General features: G+C 47.8%; 1 protein-coding gene and 1 non-coding gene across 11 annotated transcripts in view; both read left to right on the top strand.

The window, feature by feature from the left end:
* The first annotated feature begins 1,314 nt into the window (after nt 1–1,314).
* Smoc1 (SPARC related modular calcium binding 1) overlaps nt 1,315–18,943 on the top strand; it is a 160,873-nt gene continuing 143,244 nt past the window's right edge. For 9 of the 10 annotated variants that reach the window (XM_042260855.2, XM_015991924.3, XM_015991926.3 and 6 more), the window contains exon 1: nt 1,316–1,665. In XM_042260855.2, the coding sequence (XP_042116789.1) occupies nt 1,570–1,665 (96 nt within the window). In that variant the 5' untranslated portion in view covers nt 1,316–1,569. Of the gene's footprint in view, nt 1,666–18,943 lie in introns of all 10 variants that reach the window. The other variant, XM_006973088.4, reaches the window with a different exon arrangement.
* Nucleotides 12,412–12,530, top strand: LOC121822556 (5S ribosomal RNA). The gene has a single exon (XR_006063742.1). It is a non-coding gene; the product is annotated as a 5S ribosomal RNA (ribosomal RNA).

The following is an 18,943-nucleotide window of genomic DNA, read 5'->3' on the forward strand; positions in this document are numbered from 1 at the left end:
GTGTGTGTGTGTGTGTGTGTGTGTGTGTGTGTGTGTGTGAGCCCCTTGGGAAGCTTGCTCATAGAATCGAGAAGAGAAGCTGGAAGGGAGCAGAGCTAGTCTTTGTCAAGAATTCTCAGGGCAGTTAGGGAGCTGTGAAGCCAGTGCTTTATTGCACTCTGGTTGGAGAAATGGATCTCTCCCCACCAAGGGAGGGGTCCAGACGCGGGGAACCAATCACCAAGAACCGTGTTCCACATTTGGAGATAATCATGAGTCTCTTGTGGGGAAGGCAGCAGACACCTTGTGGGGTTGAGGAGTGATGTGACGTAGCTGTGACCATGTCTAGGCTGGCCTCAGGGACCACTATGGGCAGACCTCCAGCACCTGACAGGTCTGTTTAGGGCCGAGCTATCCTCTCCAAGTTTGGGCTCCCATGAAAGATATCTCCTTCCTTGGAGGTGTCTAGGATTTCTGCGCTTACAGACCACTCCTTCTCCACTCATGCCTTCTCCTCCTCCTCATGTGAGACCAGGGTTCCTCTGACTTTTTTCTCCAGCGTTGCTTGGCCACAGGGAGTCTGCTCCTGTGGACATCCAGTTCAGATTGGTTAAGACAGGGTGCCCGAGTTCTGATCCCAGGTCGTGTGGACCACAGGGCCACAGGTGCGCATTACCAGACCCTCAGGGGGCCTCCCCGGCCTCCGGTGCTTTATTTTGCCTCTGTGAGACTTCTGTCTGGTAGCCGCTGTGCAACTCGGGATGTCACCTGTAAGGAGATTTTTTTTTTTTTCTTTTTTGAAAGTTAACACTCTCACTCCTCTTTCTAACGAAGGTCACAGCCCACGCTGTAGGAGGTACCTAGTGGCTTCCCAGGTTGCTCCCTGGTGTTGTGGCCGCCGGGAAACATTTCTCAAGGTCTTTGTGTCATTTGGAAAATGGAGCTATTTTCCTCTGCCTTCTTCACGGAGCTGTTGCGACAACCCCAGCCTGGGAGCTGAAAACCAGTAAGTTCTCAAGGCTTCCTTATTAGCCAGGTGATCATTCTGGAGGGGCTGAGGCTGCGGGAGCGCTCTGAGGTTCCCAGGGAGGACTTGCCAAGGGAAAGTTACTGTGTATCCCAGCCTCTGCTGGAGTCCACTCCGGCTGGCGGGGAAACCAGTGTGGCTCCAAGGTGGGGGGCTGACCACGAACCGGCCCTCTCGTCTCTCTCCCATTGGCTTCCACCTGCCGGAGGGTCGGCTGCTACAGGCCTCTCGACCCGTCAGTCAGCCCCGCCGGGCCCCGCCCCTCCCCTCCCCGGGGTTTATAACGGGAATTCCCATGGCCCAGGCTCCGGCATCCAACCTGCTGTCGCCGCGGCCAGGCCGAGCGCAGCAGGCGCCACGCGCAGAGCACACGCTCGCGCTCCAGCTCTTGGACTCCGCCGTTCATGACCGTGACCCCCCCCCCCGGCCGCAGGCTCCGCCAGCCCCCGTTGCAGGCTCTCTGGCCGCACCCCGCGGCCGCCAGGGTCCTCCCCTATCCCCAAGCGCTTTGAAGCCAGCCCGCGCCCCCTGCCCGCTAGCGGCTGCCTGGCTCGGCTGGCACCATGCTGCCCGCGCGCGTCCGCCTGCTCACGCCCCACTTGCTGCTCCTGTTGGTGCAGCTGTGCCCGGCCGGCGGCCACCGCACCACCGGCCCCAGGGTAAGTGCGTCTCCCGGCCGCGCGCCCACCTGCGCGGGGGGGGGGGGGGGAGAGGTCTTTTGGCCGCTCATCTACAGGAGGGGGAAGGGAGGTGACAGACCTTGTCCCCGACTCTGCTGTCTAGTCCCTTACGGGCCTTTTGGAAAAGTTGCTGAAATAAAATTTCATTGTCCCCCCTCCCACCCCCCCGCTTTTTCTTGTAGCACCGACTCCCACGACCTGTCACCGGTGGGTTTTCTTTCCCGAACTTCTCCGGAGTCTTTTCCTTCAAGACCCCCTAGAGGCGCCTCCTAGGTCGGTGGGAGCTCGGCCTTGGTTGGAGCAGAGCTTCTCTATGGTGTCGCTGCATCGGTCCCCGTGCTGGCGTTCTTGGCAGGCGGAGGATGTGTGTGTGTGTGTGTGTGTGTGTGTGTGTGTGTGTGTGTGTGTGTGTGTGTAAGGGGGGTACTCTGCCTAGAGAGTTTTAGGTTACCCACGAGCCACACAGGGACCTTGTGTTGTTGTTGTTGTTGTTTTAAAAAGCAATCGCCCCTCGTAAAACCCACAGCAGATAATTTTAATGCCCCCCTCCTGCCGGCCTGGCCCTGGAGGAGCGGCAGGGGTGGGGGCAACTGTGGAGAAGTTCGGGAGAGCTGCGCAGTATTCCAGGATCTCCTCCCCCGGGTTGGATCGGCTGAACCTTGGTCTGATTGGAGTTTCTGAACCACACGAAATGTGCCAATTCTGTGCACAGGACGGATTGTCCAGGGCATTGTAAAACGGGAACCGGCAGCATTGTGTTCATTTCTGGTCTAGATTATTGCTCTCCCTGCCCCCTCCTATTAGTCTAATAAAAAATTTCACTGCCTTAAAAATGTATTTGTTAAACCACCTAGTGGTTCCTTTGGCAAAACATAAGGGAGGCGATCTCTGGGCAAGCGTCAGAGTCAGTCAGATGGAGCCTGGACCTTCGGGTAGCAGTTTGCCCGCACCTTGCGGGAACCTCCCTGGTAGAGGAGCTGGGACCTCGGAGCAAAGAAGGATGGTTTCTCAACCACATTGTGCGTTCTTTCCTGGGTATCCTCTGGCCCCATTTCCTGGATGGCTAGCCCCATTACCACCTGTTCCCGTAGCTGCTTCTTTATTCCTGGCTTTTGCTATGCGGAATCATCTTTATAGCTGTCGAGCACGGAGGAAAAAGCTTTGCAAAACCTGACTAACTTAATGACTGCCCAGATGCTGGGCTGATTACATCTGAGCCCACCTATCACTGGGAGATCAGATTTGCAGCCACTTAGGAAAGAAAAGTGTTTGTCCCCGTGTTGGGCCGGCCCTTGCTTTTATGACCAGATGTGCAACAGCAGCAGTTAAAGTGCGGCCGATTAGATCCAGGGTGTGTCATAAATCCTCGACAGCATTCCCAAAGCTGGGGCAAGTCAGGGCTCCAGGAGCGACTTTTATGGATGCAGATGAGGATGCCTTTTAAATGAAGCTGATGGTTTGATACGAGGACTCGAAGCTCTTAAATTCTGAGGTCAGGCAAGAGAGAGCCACGGCGTTCCCTCCAATAATTAGGAACAGTCAAGACAGAGATGCAGACCAGAGCACCCCAAACGCAATCTGGATGCCCGCCCACACGGGGGTCGAAAGGAGAGAGGCCCTCCGACAAATGGTGGAGGGGGGGCTTGCTTGCTGCCGGGCATGTCTAACGTCTCAAGCCATATGGCTTTCCTTCCTTAACTCCTGGAACCGGAGAAAGCACCTTTTAGGAGAAAGCTGGGACTGCAGGGGCAAACGGATTCTAAGTTTCCTGACAACTTCTTTAGTTTGTTAATTTGACAAAAGTGATGGAACATAAGCAGGACCTGTAAATAGGTTTGCCTGTATCTCGGCTCACCCTGTCAAACACACACACACACACACACACACACACACACACACACACACACACACAAGTTTAGAACATACTAAGGAGACATGGCTCTTTTTAAAAAAGATTTATTTATTATTTTTAGCTACATGTGTATACGCAAGTCTGAAGGTGAATATGGGGATGTGAGTGTAGGTGCCCTCAGAGGCTGGAGGCATCAGATCCCCTAGATCTGGAGTTGCGAGATGCTCTATACTAGTTCAGAAAACTGAACTTGGGTCCTCTGAAAGGACAGCCAGTGCTCCTATACTGAGTCATCTTTCTAGACTGCAAGCAGCAATCTTAAGCGTGTGGTTATCTGATTGTACTTATGGGCAACAGTAAGAGCCACCATGTATGAACCTTTGGGCTTGGCATTTCATACAGTCTCTTAAGAAGAAGAGAGGCAGTCTTTTTAGACCCATTTTGGAGGCAGGGAGGTGTAACATGGTGTATGTATGGCTCTGGAAGGCTTGCATGGATTATATTGTGTGCTTCCAGTGAAAGGGGAAGATGACTCCATGGGAAAATTATAAACCCCAACATACCAGGCAAGGTCACAGAGGAATCTTTTCTATCTGTATTGATAAAGGATTATGTTTAGATTTCAACCCTGTCTCAAAAGATACCAGCTCTCTTCCGTGGCTTCTAGGTGGCCCCAGAAATGTGGCTCTGGTTGAGAGCAGTGGAATCATAGGAAGAGCAGAAACATCTGGCTTGTTGCAGAATTCCCTTTGGGCACCCTGAGGTCTCCTCTCTTAATCTTTTGAGTGACAGAGGCTTAAGGATTGCCATCTTTTCCAGCTGGCTTTCTAGGAAACTGAGAACATACCCTTTCGCTTGAACTATCTGACTCACTAATTGAGCTCCCTTGAGGCCTAGACCCCCATCTTCGCCCCCCTTTCTGCTTCCTGCCTTCCTTCATAAAATCCCTGACATTTGTTTGACTCTGGAAATCACCAGCTATCAAGTATCAGATTGGAGGTTGCTCTGTAGGAAGCACCTGATGCTCTCTGAGGTCTGAGCAGCCACTTGGCTACCTGGGAAGCTGGTCAGGGAGTCTTTCAATCATGGAGCAGGCAGTCATTTCTTTCATCCTGCAAAATTCCCTGAGAATGTTTCAGGGGAGAAAGAAGGGGGAAAGGGAGAGGCTATCTCAGGCTGATGACGTCTGAGTGATGGACAGGTCAAGTAAACAGTCTTTGTTTAATCCTCTGCTCACCCTTGAAGATAGGTTGAGATGGGGGTTGAGTCTGAACCCATCTTGCCCATCTATGTATCCCCAGAGCCCAGTACAAGTCCAGTCACTTGGTAGAGGTCTACTCTTTCAGTGTTTGTGGAATGAAAACTGAAGAAAGTGGAGATAATGAATGTTTAATGATAATCTTCGAGCTCCTCTGGTGTTTGAGTATGACCAGAGACTGGAAACATCTAAGAACCACGAGAAAGGCCTGATGGTGGTGGTGCACATCTTTAATTTCAGCACTCAGGAGGCAGAGGCAGGTGATCTACTCTGTGATCTACTGAGTGAGTTCCAGGACAGCCAGGGCTATACAGAGAAACCCTGTCTCAAAAAAACCAACCGCTCCAAGTAAGAAATAGAAGACTATGGGGAAATCAAGGGGTGTGAATCAGAAACTTAGTTCATAATTATTCGAAGTATATTCTTTGCTCCCTGCCCGGCTTCATCAGGGTCTTCAGAGGGCATCTGAAGTTCTTAACTTTTGAGTCCTTCTATAGTGAGCATCTCCTCCTGCCTGGCACTGTTATCCCTTGGGCACTTCGTGCCTGATCCTGTCTTAGAAATGAGGAGACTTGCAAGCTCCTTGAGAAAGAAAAGGGATGTGATTCATCTGTGAGCTGGTCAGACTGGAAAACATTCGGCGTGTGGGGATAGAGATGCGTTAGACTGAATGGTGATGTCCAGTCTGGACTCCACCTCCACTGTCGTTTGAAATTACTGACTTACAGACTGGACTTTCCATTTCCAGGTTTTTGTTCTTTGCACATGCAGTGATGGTGAGTAGAACGGGGCAGAAGAGGCTGAGTGAGCATCTTAGATGGGAAACAGGCTTTAGCTCTACCCTAAATCTCCATTTCTGTCTCCCATTTGTCAAGAGTAAAACAGCTTCTGGGCTGTTCCTTCCCATTAGACTATCCAATCTCAGTGTCTACACTAGGATCCAGTTAGGTTTTCTTCCTGTTGTCCAACCCTCTTTTCCATGCAGGAAAATTCACCTAAGATGCCACACAAGGGTTAAGACAAGAACTTGATTTAAACATTTTGGTAGCTGGGCAGCAGTGGCACACGCCTTTAATCCCAGCACTCAGGAGGCAGAGGCAGGCGGATCTCTGTGAGTTCGAAGCCAGTCTGGTCTACAGAGTGAGTTCCAGTACAGCCAGAGATACACAAAAGAAACTCTGTCTTGAAAAAAATAGTTTGGGGCTGGAGAGATGGCTCAGTGGTTAAGGGCATTGCTTGCTCTTCCAGAGGTCCTGAGTTCAATTCCCAGCAACCACATGGTGGCTCACAACCATCCGCAATGAGATCTGGTGCCCTCTTCTGGCCTGCAGGTATACACGCAGGCAGAACACTATATACATGATTAACTAAATCTTCAAAAACAAAAACAGAAAAACATTAAAAAAATAATAATTTGGTAGAGCTGATATTTAATACTTAAAGAAATCAAACTGAAGGAGCTAGGGGGAGGAAGCGTGCATCTAAGAAGTGCTAGGCACACTAGCTAGTTTGCTGTCATTTCCTGAGTTGAGGAGTCGCATTTGGTGTGGCCTAGCGGTTCTACTCTTAGGCGTGTGTGCCTTGGAGACACTCAGGCTGAGAAGGCTGCAACTGTGTGCCGCTGTGTTGTTATCACCACAGGCTTGGGAGGAGCCCAGCTGCCCGTTAGTGGGGGGCAGATGGACAAACCGGGGTGAATTCACACCATGGAAAACTCTACTCACACCAAACGTAGGAGCAAAAACAACACGGAAAACTCTGTTGGGAGATGGCTCGGTAGGTAGTGTGCTTGCTATGGAGGCATGAGGACTTGAGTTCAAATCCCCAGAACCCACGTTAAGCCAGATTCGGTAGTGTATATCTGCAGTTCTGGTGCTCCTATCATGAGATGGGAGACAGGCACAGGAGAACACTTAGAAGCTCTTGGGCCAACTACTGAGGCATCTCTAGTGGCAAAACAACAGAGGCCCTGTCCCCCCAAAACAAGGTAGAAGACGAGGACTGAGAATTGAGGTTGTTCTCTGACCTCAGCATGTGAATCTGCACTCACATTCATGGACACACACACACACACACACACACACACACACACACACATCACACACACACACATACACATACACACACACACACATCACAACCACACACATACGCACAAAAGATCAAAGTTGATTTCTCTTGGCAGTGCGACATTATTAAATTAAAAGAAACACACCCAAAGAGGCAGTGTGACATCTTTTGTAAATTTATAAATAACCGAGATTAGAAAAACCTTTAAAGAAATACCTGTAGCTACAAAAGAAAAAAATAACGAGCTAAAGAGAAAATCAAAGTCACGTGGATGCTGCCTTGGAAGTCACGGGGTGAAAGGGTTAGGTTGGTGGGAAAACCATATGGTTGCCTTCAGTTCTTTCAGTGAGGAGGGAGGGTGGGCTCCAAGCTCTTCGCCCGTTATTAAAGTCCTAATAGCTGATTAGGTAAAAAGCAAACACGAGCCCCACACGAATCAAAGGATGTCATGAACTCAGGGCCATGATTAATTCAGTTCTTTGCACCCGAGGTCAAATACTAGTTCTCAGGGTCGGGGGCTGCTCCTTCCTTACTCCTATGTCTTCCTTCTCTTCCAGATGTGTCCCCATCTAACAGATCGCTCTGGGAAATGAGTATTATCATTGATTCAGTTATTGGCTGTTTAGACCCAGAACAGGCCCAGGTCGCAGCACAAATATAGACATCAGCTGGCTTAGTCCAGGTTAATTTTATTGTAGCTGAAGACTTTTTTTAAAGTTTATTTTTATTTTTTTGTAATTTATGAATTTATAGAAGATGTCATGCTGCCTCTCTCGGTGTGTAGGCTAGGATGGATCCCAAGCACAAATGTCGGCGCCCTTAGCTCAGCTGGGTAGAGCCATCTCCTAGCTGGTGTGGCTCCTGAGCTGCGTCTCCTAGTGCGGGCGGAGGCTGGAGGCCTGTTTCTCATTTGACTGGGGCCTTGGGTCCCACCTCCTCCCTTCTCTCCACTTTGCAGGGGCTGAGCTGGGTGTGTAGCCCCCCGTACAGCAGGTACAGGGTGGCCTTTCTCTCCCGACCACATAGAGATTTATTGTTCAGGCAGCCAAGTTCTGGCATGGCTGCCAGTGGTGAGGCCTGTCAGCGTGGACGGCCCCCTCCTTCTGTTTGTCACTGAGCTGTTGGGAAGAGGACAAGGGTTGAGTTGCTGATGAGAAATCGATCGGAGCTGCCGTGAAGCCAGCCAAACAGGGTTAGCATTGTGCACGGTACGTGCTCTGCACAGCTGTGAGTCACCAGGGGGATGAGAGAATTGGGTCTCTACAAACGCTTCCACTCGTTTCCATGAAGACCCAAGCACCACAGGTCATTCCAGCAGAGAATTGGCTTTTTCTTCCCTCTGACATCATTCCAAACTCAATTGCTGGTTCACAAAATAATCTTCCCACCCCGGCCACTGCCTTAGCTTGTTAGGGCTGGAGCTCTGTGGACTCCTCGGTATTGCTTTGGTTGGTTCCTGACTCCCTTTTGGGGGCCCAGAAGGCAGCTCTGATCTCAGTGGGGCCTTCCCCCAATTAACCAGGCAATAGATCAGGTGACTTGAAACTTGACAAATTCCTCATACCTGTGAGCAACCTTGTCTCTCCTATAAAGTCAGCGTATAGGTGGAAGGGAGAGATTCTATAAGGTCAATATTCTTTAAGGTACCATCAGTGAGAAACGCAGGGGTTATCTTATATGTGTGTCTACACACATGTGCATGTGAGAGTGGGAGCCAGGGGACAACCCTGGGTTCATCTTTGTTTTTGAGACAGGGTCCCTCACTAGTCTGGAACTTGCCAAGTGGATTTGGCAGGCTGGCTTGGGGAGTTTGGGGTGGGGTGGGCAGGATCCTCCTGCCTCTGCCTCCCTGGTGCTGGGGTTACAAGTCATCATCATACCAGGCTTTTTAAAAATGTAGAGTCTGAAGATCAAATTCAGGTCCTGGCTGGTAGGAACTGAACAACCTGCCCAGCCATGGGAGAATGGTCACTTTTAGTCCAGACAAGTATCTCTCCAGGGCAGAGCCTAGGGTTTAAAATAATTGCTGTGGTTATTTATTATGTATCTGTTCCCGAATCCCTGGGGCGGGGAAGGGGAATGTAAGTAGGAAATAAGTGAATGAGGTGCTGAGTATTAGGAGAAGACAGAGCCACCGACCAGCTCCAAAGCAGTGACTGAGGTGCTGTCCAGTGGAACGGGAGTCTAATATTAGCCACACCTACAATAGCTTTTAAATACTTGAAATGTGGTTAAGAGACCTGTAGCAGGAATCTTAAAAGTTCTTATTAATAAAATCAAACCTAAAGCCAGTTATTGGGGTCAATGCTGGAAGATCAGAGAAGCAGAACAAGCCACAGCTACCTCACCTCGACAGTTCCTCAGCTGATCCTGTTTCCTCAGACTGGAAGCTTCTGTGTCCTCATCCCAATGGCTCTCAGCTGAACTGCTGCTCGAAAGCCTGAAGCTTAACCAGCTAAAAGCTTCTAGTTTCTGGCCTTCGCGCCTTTCTGTTTTTGCCATCACTCCCTGGGATTAAAGGTTCACTTCTTGGGATTAAAGGCATCATGCCTGGCCATTTCCAATGTGGCCTTGAACTCACAGAGATCCAGAGGGATTTCTACCTCTGGAATGCTAGGATTAAAGGTGTGAGTGCCTCCATTTTCTAGCCTTTGTATCTAGTGGCTGTTCTGTCTCTGACCCCAGATAAGTTTATTAGGGTGCACAACATTTTGGGGAACACAAACCACAGAGACCTGAGGGACTAAATGGTTTTTGATTAACATATAATAATTACATATAGTGAACTTCATTTTGACATTGGCATACATGTACATAATGCATTGTGATCTTATTTACATCATCATAGCCTTCTCTTGCCTGCCCCCCCCAACCTTACCATTGCTGCTGACCCCATTTTTCTTCCCCACTTTCCAGAGTCACCCCTCCCCTCCCCTTCTCTCCTCTCTCTCTCCACCCACCGAGTTTAATTCAGTTATTGGCTCACAGGAGCATGGGGGATGGTTGTTTTACAGGAGCATCTTACTGATGGCCATCCCCTGAAGGACTGTCTCAGCCTCCTCCAGCAGCCACTAAGGGCATTGCTATTTATATCCACGGGGGTGTGTAGAGCCTTATTGCCTTTTTTCCCCCTTCCATGTCAGAGTGTTGCTGGGCCCAATCTTGTGTGGTTAATCACAACCACACAAGAGTGCAGTGGCTGCACCATGCCCAGATGAGAGTGATCTGCCATACTCTACCCCATCCTCTGACTCCTATATTCTTTCTGCCCCCTTTTCCTCAATGTTCCATGAGCCCTGGAGGGGGTGACATAGATGTTTGTTTTTGAGGCAGGGTCTCTTGTAGCCCAGGCTTTTCATGAATGCCCTATGTGTCTGAGGCCAGCACTGAACTCCTGACCTACCCGTCTTTACCCCAGGCACTGGAGTTGCAGGCACAGACCACTGTGCCTGGTTCTAGAATCCATTTTCTTGTCCCAGCTTCTGGGAGCTGCTCACAGTCCTTAGTTCATGGTTCCTTCCACCTTCAAAGTCAGCAACGATGGTCAAGTGTTTCTCACTGGGCCATCTCGCTCATCTGCTGTCTCTGCTGTTTAAGGAAGGACCTTGTGATAGTATCAGATCTCCTTGGATGGTACAGACTAATTTTAGGGTTACCCAATTAGCAACCCTAATTCTTTACCACATAACATAGCTGTATGAGCTTCAGAACATAGGCATGTTGGGTGGGGCTTGTTCTGCCTGCCCTGCTCATTAAGGGTCTAGTTCAACTGCTGGCCCATGGCAAGCATGTGACCAATGAGGCTGTTATTGTGGCCTGTTGTCTGCAGTCTCTTATGGTAAAGTTGCTTAACTTTTTTTTTTTTTTTTTTTTTTTTTATGGACTCTGCCTTGCCCAAGAGCAGGTGCTTAGTGAATGTTTATTGAATAATGGAATTTTCAATAAATGTGGATGGCTTCTTTCTTTTTTTTTTTTTTTTTTTTTGGTTTTCTTTTCGAGACAGGGTTTCTCTGTGTAGCTTTGCGCCTTTCCTGGAGCTCACTTGGTAGCCCAGGCTGGCCTCGAACTCACAAAGATCCGCCTGCCTCTGCCTCCCGAGTGCTGGGATTAAAGGCGTGCGCCACCACGCCCGGCTCGGCTTCTTTCTTTATAAAGATATATTGGACAATTAAAAAAAAAGTAAAATGCAAACCAGAATTTATGACTCTCTTTGTGCAAAAAGAAAAATGCCATTTCGTGTAAGAAGCGTTGGTGGGTTGTTCTTTGCTGGAAGTGGTGTTATCACGGGGACGTTCAATATGTACGATGCATCTTAGCAACCACGAGACCAATTTTTTTGTACAGCGAACATCTTTCAATCCTACAGGAAAATAATACAAATGAAAACAGACACGGGCACGAGACACCAGTGCCGCTTGGACCCTCGGCCAAATGCCACAGAGTCTCCATTTGTTTTCTCGGAAGGCTGTCTGTCTTCAGGAGTGTTCAAACCTGTCGTCTCTCTTCCTACCACAGTGGCTGGCCACCTTCCTCCTGCCCGCTGGAGACCCCCAGAACACATGGCAGGTGCAGCAGCTGCTTCCCTGTCCCTCACGTGCCTCACTGTGGCAAGTTTCAGTCCAGGCTGATTCAGTCTACCTCACAGTCAGCCGTGCCCATGACAGGTCTGCTTTTTAAGGCTAGGAACTATTAGCACCCGGCCGCCTGCTCATTTTGAGCAGGCTTTGAACCCACTCTGCTTTAAAGGAGCGTTTTCAATTAACATCAGCAGGACATAACTATAAAAATTATTTATTGCTACTGGTGGGAATATAAATTAGTACGCTCACTTTGTAGAATTAGAGTTGAAGTTGCACACACTTCTTGACCTTGTAATTCTGCCCTGTTATATGCCTTAGAGAAATGCCCTTAAATTGTATGGAGAGATGTGTTCAAGGATGTTCATAATAGCATTTGGTGATAGGAAAACATTGAAACTAGCTAAATGACTATCAACAAAAGAACAGAAAAATAATTTATGGTATAACCAAACAATGGACTATTATATAGCACCAAACATGATGATTTAATGATTAAATTAATTAATTTTGCTATGAAAAAGGAGCGTGAACAAAGGTGCATTGAGGAAGAATACATAGACCAGACTACTATTTATATGAAGGTTGTTAGGGTTAAAAGGTATTCGAAAAGCCACACATTGTTCAGGGGTATGAATAGATGTGAAAATGCATGAGAAAATGAAGGATAATTATAATACAAAGGTCATATTTCTGGCTCCCAAGGGTGAGGATGGAGAAGAATACATTGGAGGGACATAGAAGACTTCCAAGAATTGGCAATTTTTTTTTTTTTTTGTAATTAGGTGATAAGTCCATGGATTTTAAAGTTCTCTTTGCATGTGTTCAATAATACACAAGAAAGTTCATAAACGATTACAATGCATTTAGACTGATCACAGTGGAATTTGTTTTGATATTAAGAAAAGGTTAGAAATATTTTTTGCCTGTGTGTGTCTGTGTGTGTTTGTATGAGAATGTGTGCATGCGTCTACGGCCATACCACCCTGAACGTGCCCGATCTCATCTGATCTCGGAAGCTAAGCAGGGTGGGGCCTGGTTAGTACTTGGATGGGAGACTGCCTGGGAATACCGGGTGCTGTAGGCTTTAATAATAAAAATTTAAAAAAAAGAAAAAGAGAATGTGTGCATGCGTGCACCACAGTGCACATGGGGAGTCCAGAGGACAGCCTTGGGTGGTGGCTTTTCCTTTCCCGCTTGTGACAGAGTCTCTTATTGCTCACCACTGTGTACATCTCATCTTGCTTTAGGAGCACTGGGATCCCAGATTCCCCAACTCTGCCTTTGGCTGCCTTTTACATGGGTCCTAGGAACCCAAACTCAGGTCCTCATCCACAGCTGGCAAGTGAGGTTCAAGAACACACGAAAGAGCTGCTTCTTGGAGGGACCTGCTGCTAACTGATGGGAGCATGCCTCTTCCTTCTTAGGAGGAATGCATATCCAAACTTAAACCCTTCCCCCACCACGTCTGCTGGCCGCCTCCCTCCTACCCTGCCTGAGACTCTGAGGCCCCACCTCCTCCCCAGAACTCTGGGCAGGTACCTTAGCCTGCCAGTGTTGGTATTGCTCACTCCAGGCATCTGCTCTTCTGTTGACTTGTTCTCTCTGGAGCCATTATGAGGGAGTTATTTTTTCAAACTTTAGGCAATTAGTTTAGGAATTTCAAAGATGGTTAGTGAAAACCCAAGATGTCCAGTTAAATTTGATTTTCAGAAAAACAATAGATAACATTTTAATGTAAATGTCCTAGTCAGTGTTCTATTGCTGTGAAGAGACACCATGACCAAGGCAACTCTTGTAAAGAAAAACATTTAATTGGGGGCTGGCTTACAGTTTCAGAGGCTTATTCCATTATCATCCTGGCAGGGAGCATGGCAAAACACACAGGCAGGCATAGTGCTGGAGAAGTATCCATCCTGATCCTCAAGGAGACGCAGGGGAGGGGGATGTCTGTCATGGGCTTTTGAAACTTCAAAGCCCACCCCCAGTGACACACTTCCTCCAACAAAGCCATACCTCATAATCCTTTTAATCCTTTCAAATGGTGCCACTCCCTGGTGACTAAGCATTCAAATCTATGAGCCTATGGGGGCCATTCTTCTTCAAGCCACAACAGTAAAGAGTGACTCAAATAAAAATTACTCATCATTTGTCTGAATGCAAGTTTAATTGGATGTCTATAGTGACAAAAAAAACCCCTACATTAGTTTGTTTTCTTTTGTGATTTTTCTGTCTAGTTTTTTCCTGATTCTGACCATAAATATGAGTTATTATTATTAATTATTACTACTACTATTATTATTGCAGTACGGGTGATTGAGCTCAGTGCATGGTGGATGAGCACTTTACCACTGAGTTATATCCCCAAGATCAAAGAGATTAATAACATTTTTTCTATAAGATCTGACAAATATCTGTGTTTGGATAGTTTATAGTCAACAGTGGTTTGCTCTATGAAACTTTCACGTTCTATGAAACTAGTCTATCATTGTGAGTCTCTGGTATCCTTTATCAAGATCAGAGAAATTGGGATGAGTAAGTTTTTAAAGACATGGACTGCATCAACAACCATCAGTTTGTTATTGATGGCCTATCTATTAATGTTGACATTGAAGTAGTATTTTTCTGTGTATTAAACTCCTTATTGCAGCCCTGTGGAATGTGCCTGGCCCATGTTTCAAAATTTCCCAGTAGCATTTGAAAAGAAGGTATGTCATGTCAGCTGTAAGCATTCTGGGAAGGTTCATATTTGGGAAACTTTATGTAAAAAATTGTGAATTGGTAAGCCGTTGGTTGTCCTGGCAGTAACATTAGAACTTTGGTGAAGAATTTAGACTCAGGCTTTGTCTTTGGGTCCTTTCCATTTATTAGGGAAGCTTTTTTTTTTTTTTTTTTTTTAACAGTCAAGGAAGCTTCTAAGTATTCATAAAGAGGGTAGTGTAATGAATTCCCGTGGAATGCCACCCAGCTTCCATAATGAACAGCTCAGGGCCTGTCTTCTTTCTCTCATCCTCTTCCTTGTACCCAGTTCTGATTATTATGAAGTGAATTTGACATCGAATTTTATCCTCAGCACGTAATTTCACTGACTTGATCACCCAGGGAACGATCCTTTCCAGGGTGCTCTATTGCTGACTATGACTTTCAGTAGGCTGGGTGGGGTGAATTCACATCCAAGTTGCAATATTGTCTATTTACGATGGGTTTGTTGGGGTGTAAGCCCACAGGAAGGCAAGGGGTATTTGCATACCTTTAAAAGATTAGGATCCATTAACAAAATCTAATCACAGAAGCATATCACAACCAAAGAGTGTTAACAGTTCTTTAGTATAATATAAACAATCAGCATTCAGAACATTCTAGAACATTATCTCGAAACTTTTTTTTTTCCTGTTTGTTTCATTCAGGATCTGAATCGGGGCCATGTGTGCTCAGTGGCTCCATCTTTTAATCTGTGGGTCCTTTGCGTGTGGCTCCTTCCTGCCTTTGTAACTTGTTTGTTGACTATCGGATAGTTTCACCTTGGGTCTACTGCTTGTATTCCCTCTGGGTTGTGTACTTGTTCGTCTTATTTTATTTTTGATTTTTTTCTTTGAGTCAGAGTAGCCCTGGCCCTGCAGTGTACCACAGGCTGCTCTCCGCTGGCTGGGATTACAGGTGTGAGCCCCCACACCCAGCTTCCCATTGTGCTTCAAATGTGTCCCTTTATCCTTTACCTGTAAATGGCAGGTCTGGGCGCTTAATCAGATGCGAACAGGTCGGATGTGTGTTTAGGGGGAGTGGGTGTTCACTCCCACCCAGGAGGCATGGGATGCCTGTGCCACACCTGCCCCACCCACCATCACGGAGAGACCCGCATTTAGCGACTTTTAGAGTTATTGGAACAGGCTCCACAGAAACGGTCTCTGGTTTTGTGTGTCGCTGCTGTTGCTTTGGCATGGTCGTGGCTTCCTTCTTAGAGATCCAGCTGGCCAGGCTGCACGTGACTGCAGAACTGCCAGAGGGAAGCTGGGGGCGGGGGGCAAGGTTGGCTGTGGAGAGAGAGGAAGCAGCCTCCTGGTGCCTGGTGGAAGCTGAGAGAGCATGAAGAAGTGAGTTGTAGTCTCTGATGTGAACTCCAAGATCTGACTAGACCAGCTGTGAGACCTTGGGTTGGTTTGTGGGAATTTATGTTCCAAGAGGCAGACAAGGTTTTCTGAGCTGGCTTAGGCAGTAAAGGGGATCAGCTCACGGTTGAGCTGACTGACAGACAGAAGGCTCTGAGGTATAGAGGTATACCAGGGGTGGTGGGCTGAACTGTGACTTCTGCAAACCCTCTGAAGCCCCAGTACCAGAAGATGAATATATTTAGAAACAGAGACCTTTAATTTAATTTTTGTTTTAAATTTGTATAGTTTAATGCTGTGCTATATGAGGAAACCTGACATATTGACACACTAATATGAAGAATATTCATGTAATATTAATATCTGTATGTATCAGTGAAAAGAAATCTAACTATAACAAAATTTAAAAATGATGGAGAAACTTAGTCAAGTTCATTATAATAAGATAGAGCCTTCACAAAGGTATTTAAGGCCAGCTGAGCTGTGTAGCCAGGTCCTTCTCTACTCTGACTGGAGTCCTTCTAGGAAGGGGTTAGTGGCTGGGCATGTCACTCAGCTGATGGAGTGCAGTCTCGCTGCAACTGGATCCTTAGGAGCGAGGGCACATGCCTACAATCGCATTACTCAGACGGAGGATCTGAGCGTCAAGGTCACCTTGGCTGTATCAAGTTCAAGGCCATCCTGGGATTCCCAAGGAGGAGGAGAAAGAGGAGGAGGTGACACACTGAGAGACACCAGGGCCACAAAAAACCTGTAAAGGGGCAGCCGATGGGCGGCTGTCCGTAAGCAAAGAAGAGAAGCGTCCGGAAGTCAACCCTGCCAGAACCTTGATCTTGGATTTCCAGCATCCAGCGCTGAGGGGAAATTGTTTTCTGTTGTCAACGCTGCCCTGGCTCTGGCCTTTTGTTCTGGCATCCTTAGCTGACCAGCACAGTACTTTAAGGCTTGTTTACTTCAGCGCTTCCAGAGTGACATCGAATACTCTGGAGCCTTGCTCTCTCTCCTCCTCCCTGCCGGTTTAATCCCAAGTCTAGCATTTCTCATGGCTGCTAGTCATGGTAAGAGAGCGGAAGGGATGAGGAGGCCACCAGCACACAGCACATGTGGGTCTCTGTAAAACGTAGAGCTCTGTGGGTTCGGAGGGTGGGGAGAAATGTGTTGGACATGGGTGGTCAGAGCCAGCCAAAGGGCTGTCCTCAATTGGTGACCAGTCCCTTCACCAATTGAATGGAGCTTAAATGACCTCCAAGGTTAGTCCCAGTGCAGACATTTTAAGAAATAACAGGGGGGAAAATGTACAAAGACTTTTGAAAACTTCCAGAGCACAAAAGATGGGCCATGTGAAGATCATCCCAGAAGTCCTGGAACAAGGAAATCATGCTCATGTAAGTCCATGAGGAGGAGTCTCATGGAATGGATAGTTTTCCTTTTTGGCACAAGGCTAAGGGCCCTCCTGAACACTCACAGCTAGCTAGGGGCAGAGCTCAGGACTGATACACAGCCCCCCCTCCCCCATTGCTCGTCCACAACTTTTCCTTTCAGAGATGCCCGGGAACACTTAGAAAGTGGATGAGTTCCAGCCAAGGGGAGGAAATAGCTTGAATTTTTATAGGAGATTGTGTTTCTGGGTTGCCTTTGGCTAGTTCAGCAGTTTCCAGCGGTGGGGACATGTGGCTCAGACCTCAGGGCACGCGGAAATCTTCATCTTCTCTGCCACCTGGCTCCACAGGCATTTCAGTGTTCTCGCCCCCCTCAGAGGGGAGAGTTGCTGGTTTCTGCAAACACTGGAGGGTGGGGTGGGGTTCAGTTAGGGGCAGCTAGGTCAAGCGGCCAGCAACACAATCTGAATAAGTCAAAGTGAATCTGGGTATCAGGCTCATAGGGTTGGTCCATAGCCAGGAGGTGGGTCCAGACACACCCCAAGCTGATCTGGGGCGACAACAGGCACCAGGGGTTGGCATTGTGGCCTCCTGAGAGGCCTTTATAAAGAATCGCCACCCTCTTTATTGAAGCTAGGAGTAGACACCCTTGTTTTCTTGTGGAGGGTCTAGAAGGGTCTGGGCTCTCTTTTGGGAGACTCTCCTTCCTCTCTGGCAATGACTTCAGAAAACCCTCAAGTCAAGACCTGAGCAGACAAGATTCGTTATTTTCACCCTCCTCCTCTTCTCCCTGACTCTGGAGACCACAGGCACCTTCTTGGTAGTGTGGTGTTAAATTTTCTCCACCATCGGGGCAGAGGCTTAGGGAAAGGTCAGACTTACAGCCCCTGTCCCACCCTTCTGTGGCCGATGACAGGTGGGCTTTCCTTTCCTTCAAGCTGCATCGGCACAGAGAAGGAGATGCCCCTCTGATCTCATGGCTGGGCGTCAAGACAGCCCGAGTCTCTGCTCTTGGCTTGGCTGCCTGCTTCCCAGCCCCTCAGAAGACAGTGGAGAACAGAGTGCGTTGAGGCCAAAGTGACCCGAGATTCATTAGGTCACAGCTGTGCTGTTTTTCAGTGGTATGCTTTTGGGTAAACTAACAAAACTCTAAGTCTCACCTTCCTTATCTGTATGTGGAAGATATTACTAACTTCATTGGGTCGTTGTGAATTCAAATGAAGTCATGGCTGGATGCTCAGGAAGTATTAACTGTTCATAAAAATGATGGATGAAACAAAAACAAGAATGATTTTCATAAAAACTCCATAACATTTTGTTTCCCTTTGTTCCCTGGCTCTCAAAAATATAAAATATGTGGTTCTGTTATCTTTTGCAGAAAGCAAACCTGTGTGTGTGTGATAAATAAAATTCCTTTCCTTTCCCCATCTTAGACGGGTCCAGGATGTCTCCTTAGATGGAAATCTGTGGAAAAGGATGTCCGTAAGCATGGTCTTCCTCCACAGACAGTGTGAATGGCAAGTATACACCCTGTCCTTCCCAACGGCACCTTTCATTTTCATGTTCTTTGGCTTTACAGGTTGTTTTCCCAAATTCAGAGTCTGAGCTGGTGGAGTGGTGGCCACCTTCTTGTTATTTCCTAGGTCTGGGAGGCAGGCTGCCATTCTGGGGTCCTGTCAACTGATGTACCTTCCTGCTAACTTCTAGGTTTGGAGATCTGGCTGCTGATCACCCAATGCACTCTCAGTTCTGGTCCACGACAACCCAGTGGAGGAGCAGGGCCTGCTACCTACCCTTCCTCCTCTCTGGGTCTGAGCAAGCCTGTTCTTTCCTGGAGGTTAGGATGCTGCAGGGTCTTCTGGCTTCTGTATGAGTTGCTTGCAGACATAAACTGTTTCTGGAAGCATGACCTTTTGTAGGAATATTTCCAGAAAAGGTGGTTGTGTCAGCTAGACCCACTTTCTTTACTTTCTAGACACTTTTACTTGAGTGTGAACCACTGCTACTGAAGGTGA

The sequence above is a fragment of the Peromyscus maniculatus genome, chromosome 14, assembly GCF_049852395.1.
Source record: "Peromyscus maniculatus bairdii isolate BWxNUB_F1_BW_parent chromosome 14, HU_Pman_BW_mat_3.1, whole genome shotgun sequence".
NCBI lineage: Eukaryota > Metazoa > Chordata > Mammalia > Rodentia > Cricetidae > Peromyscus > Peromyscus maniculatus.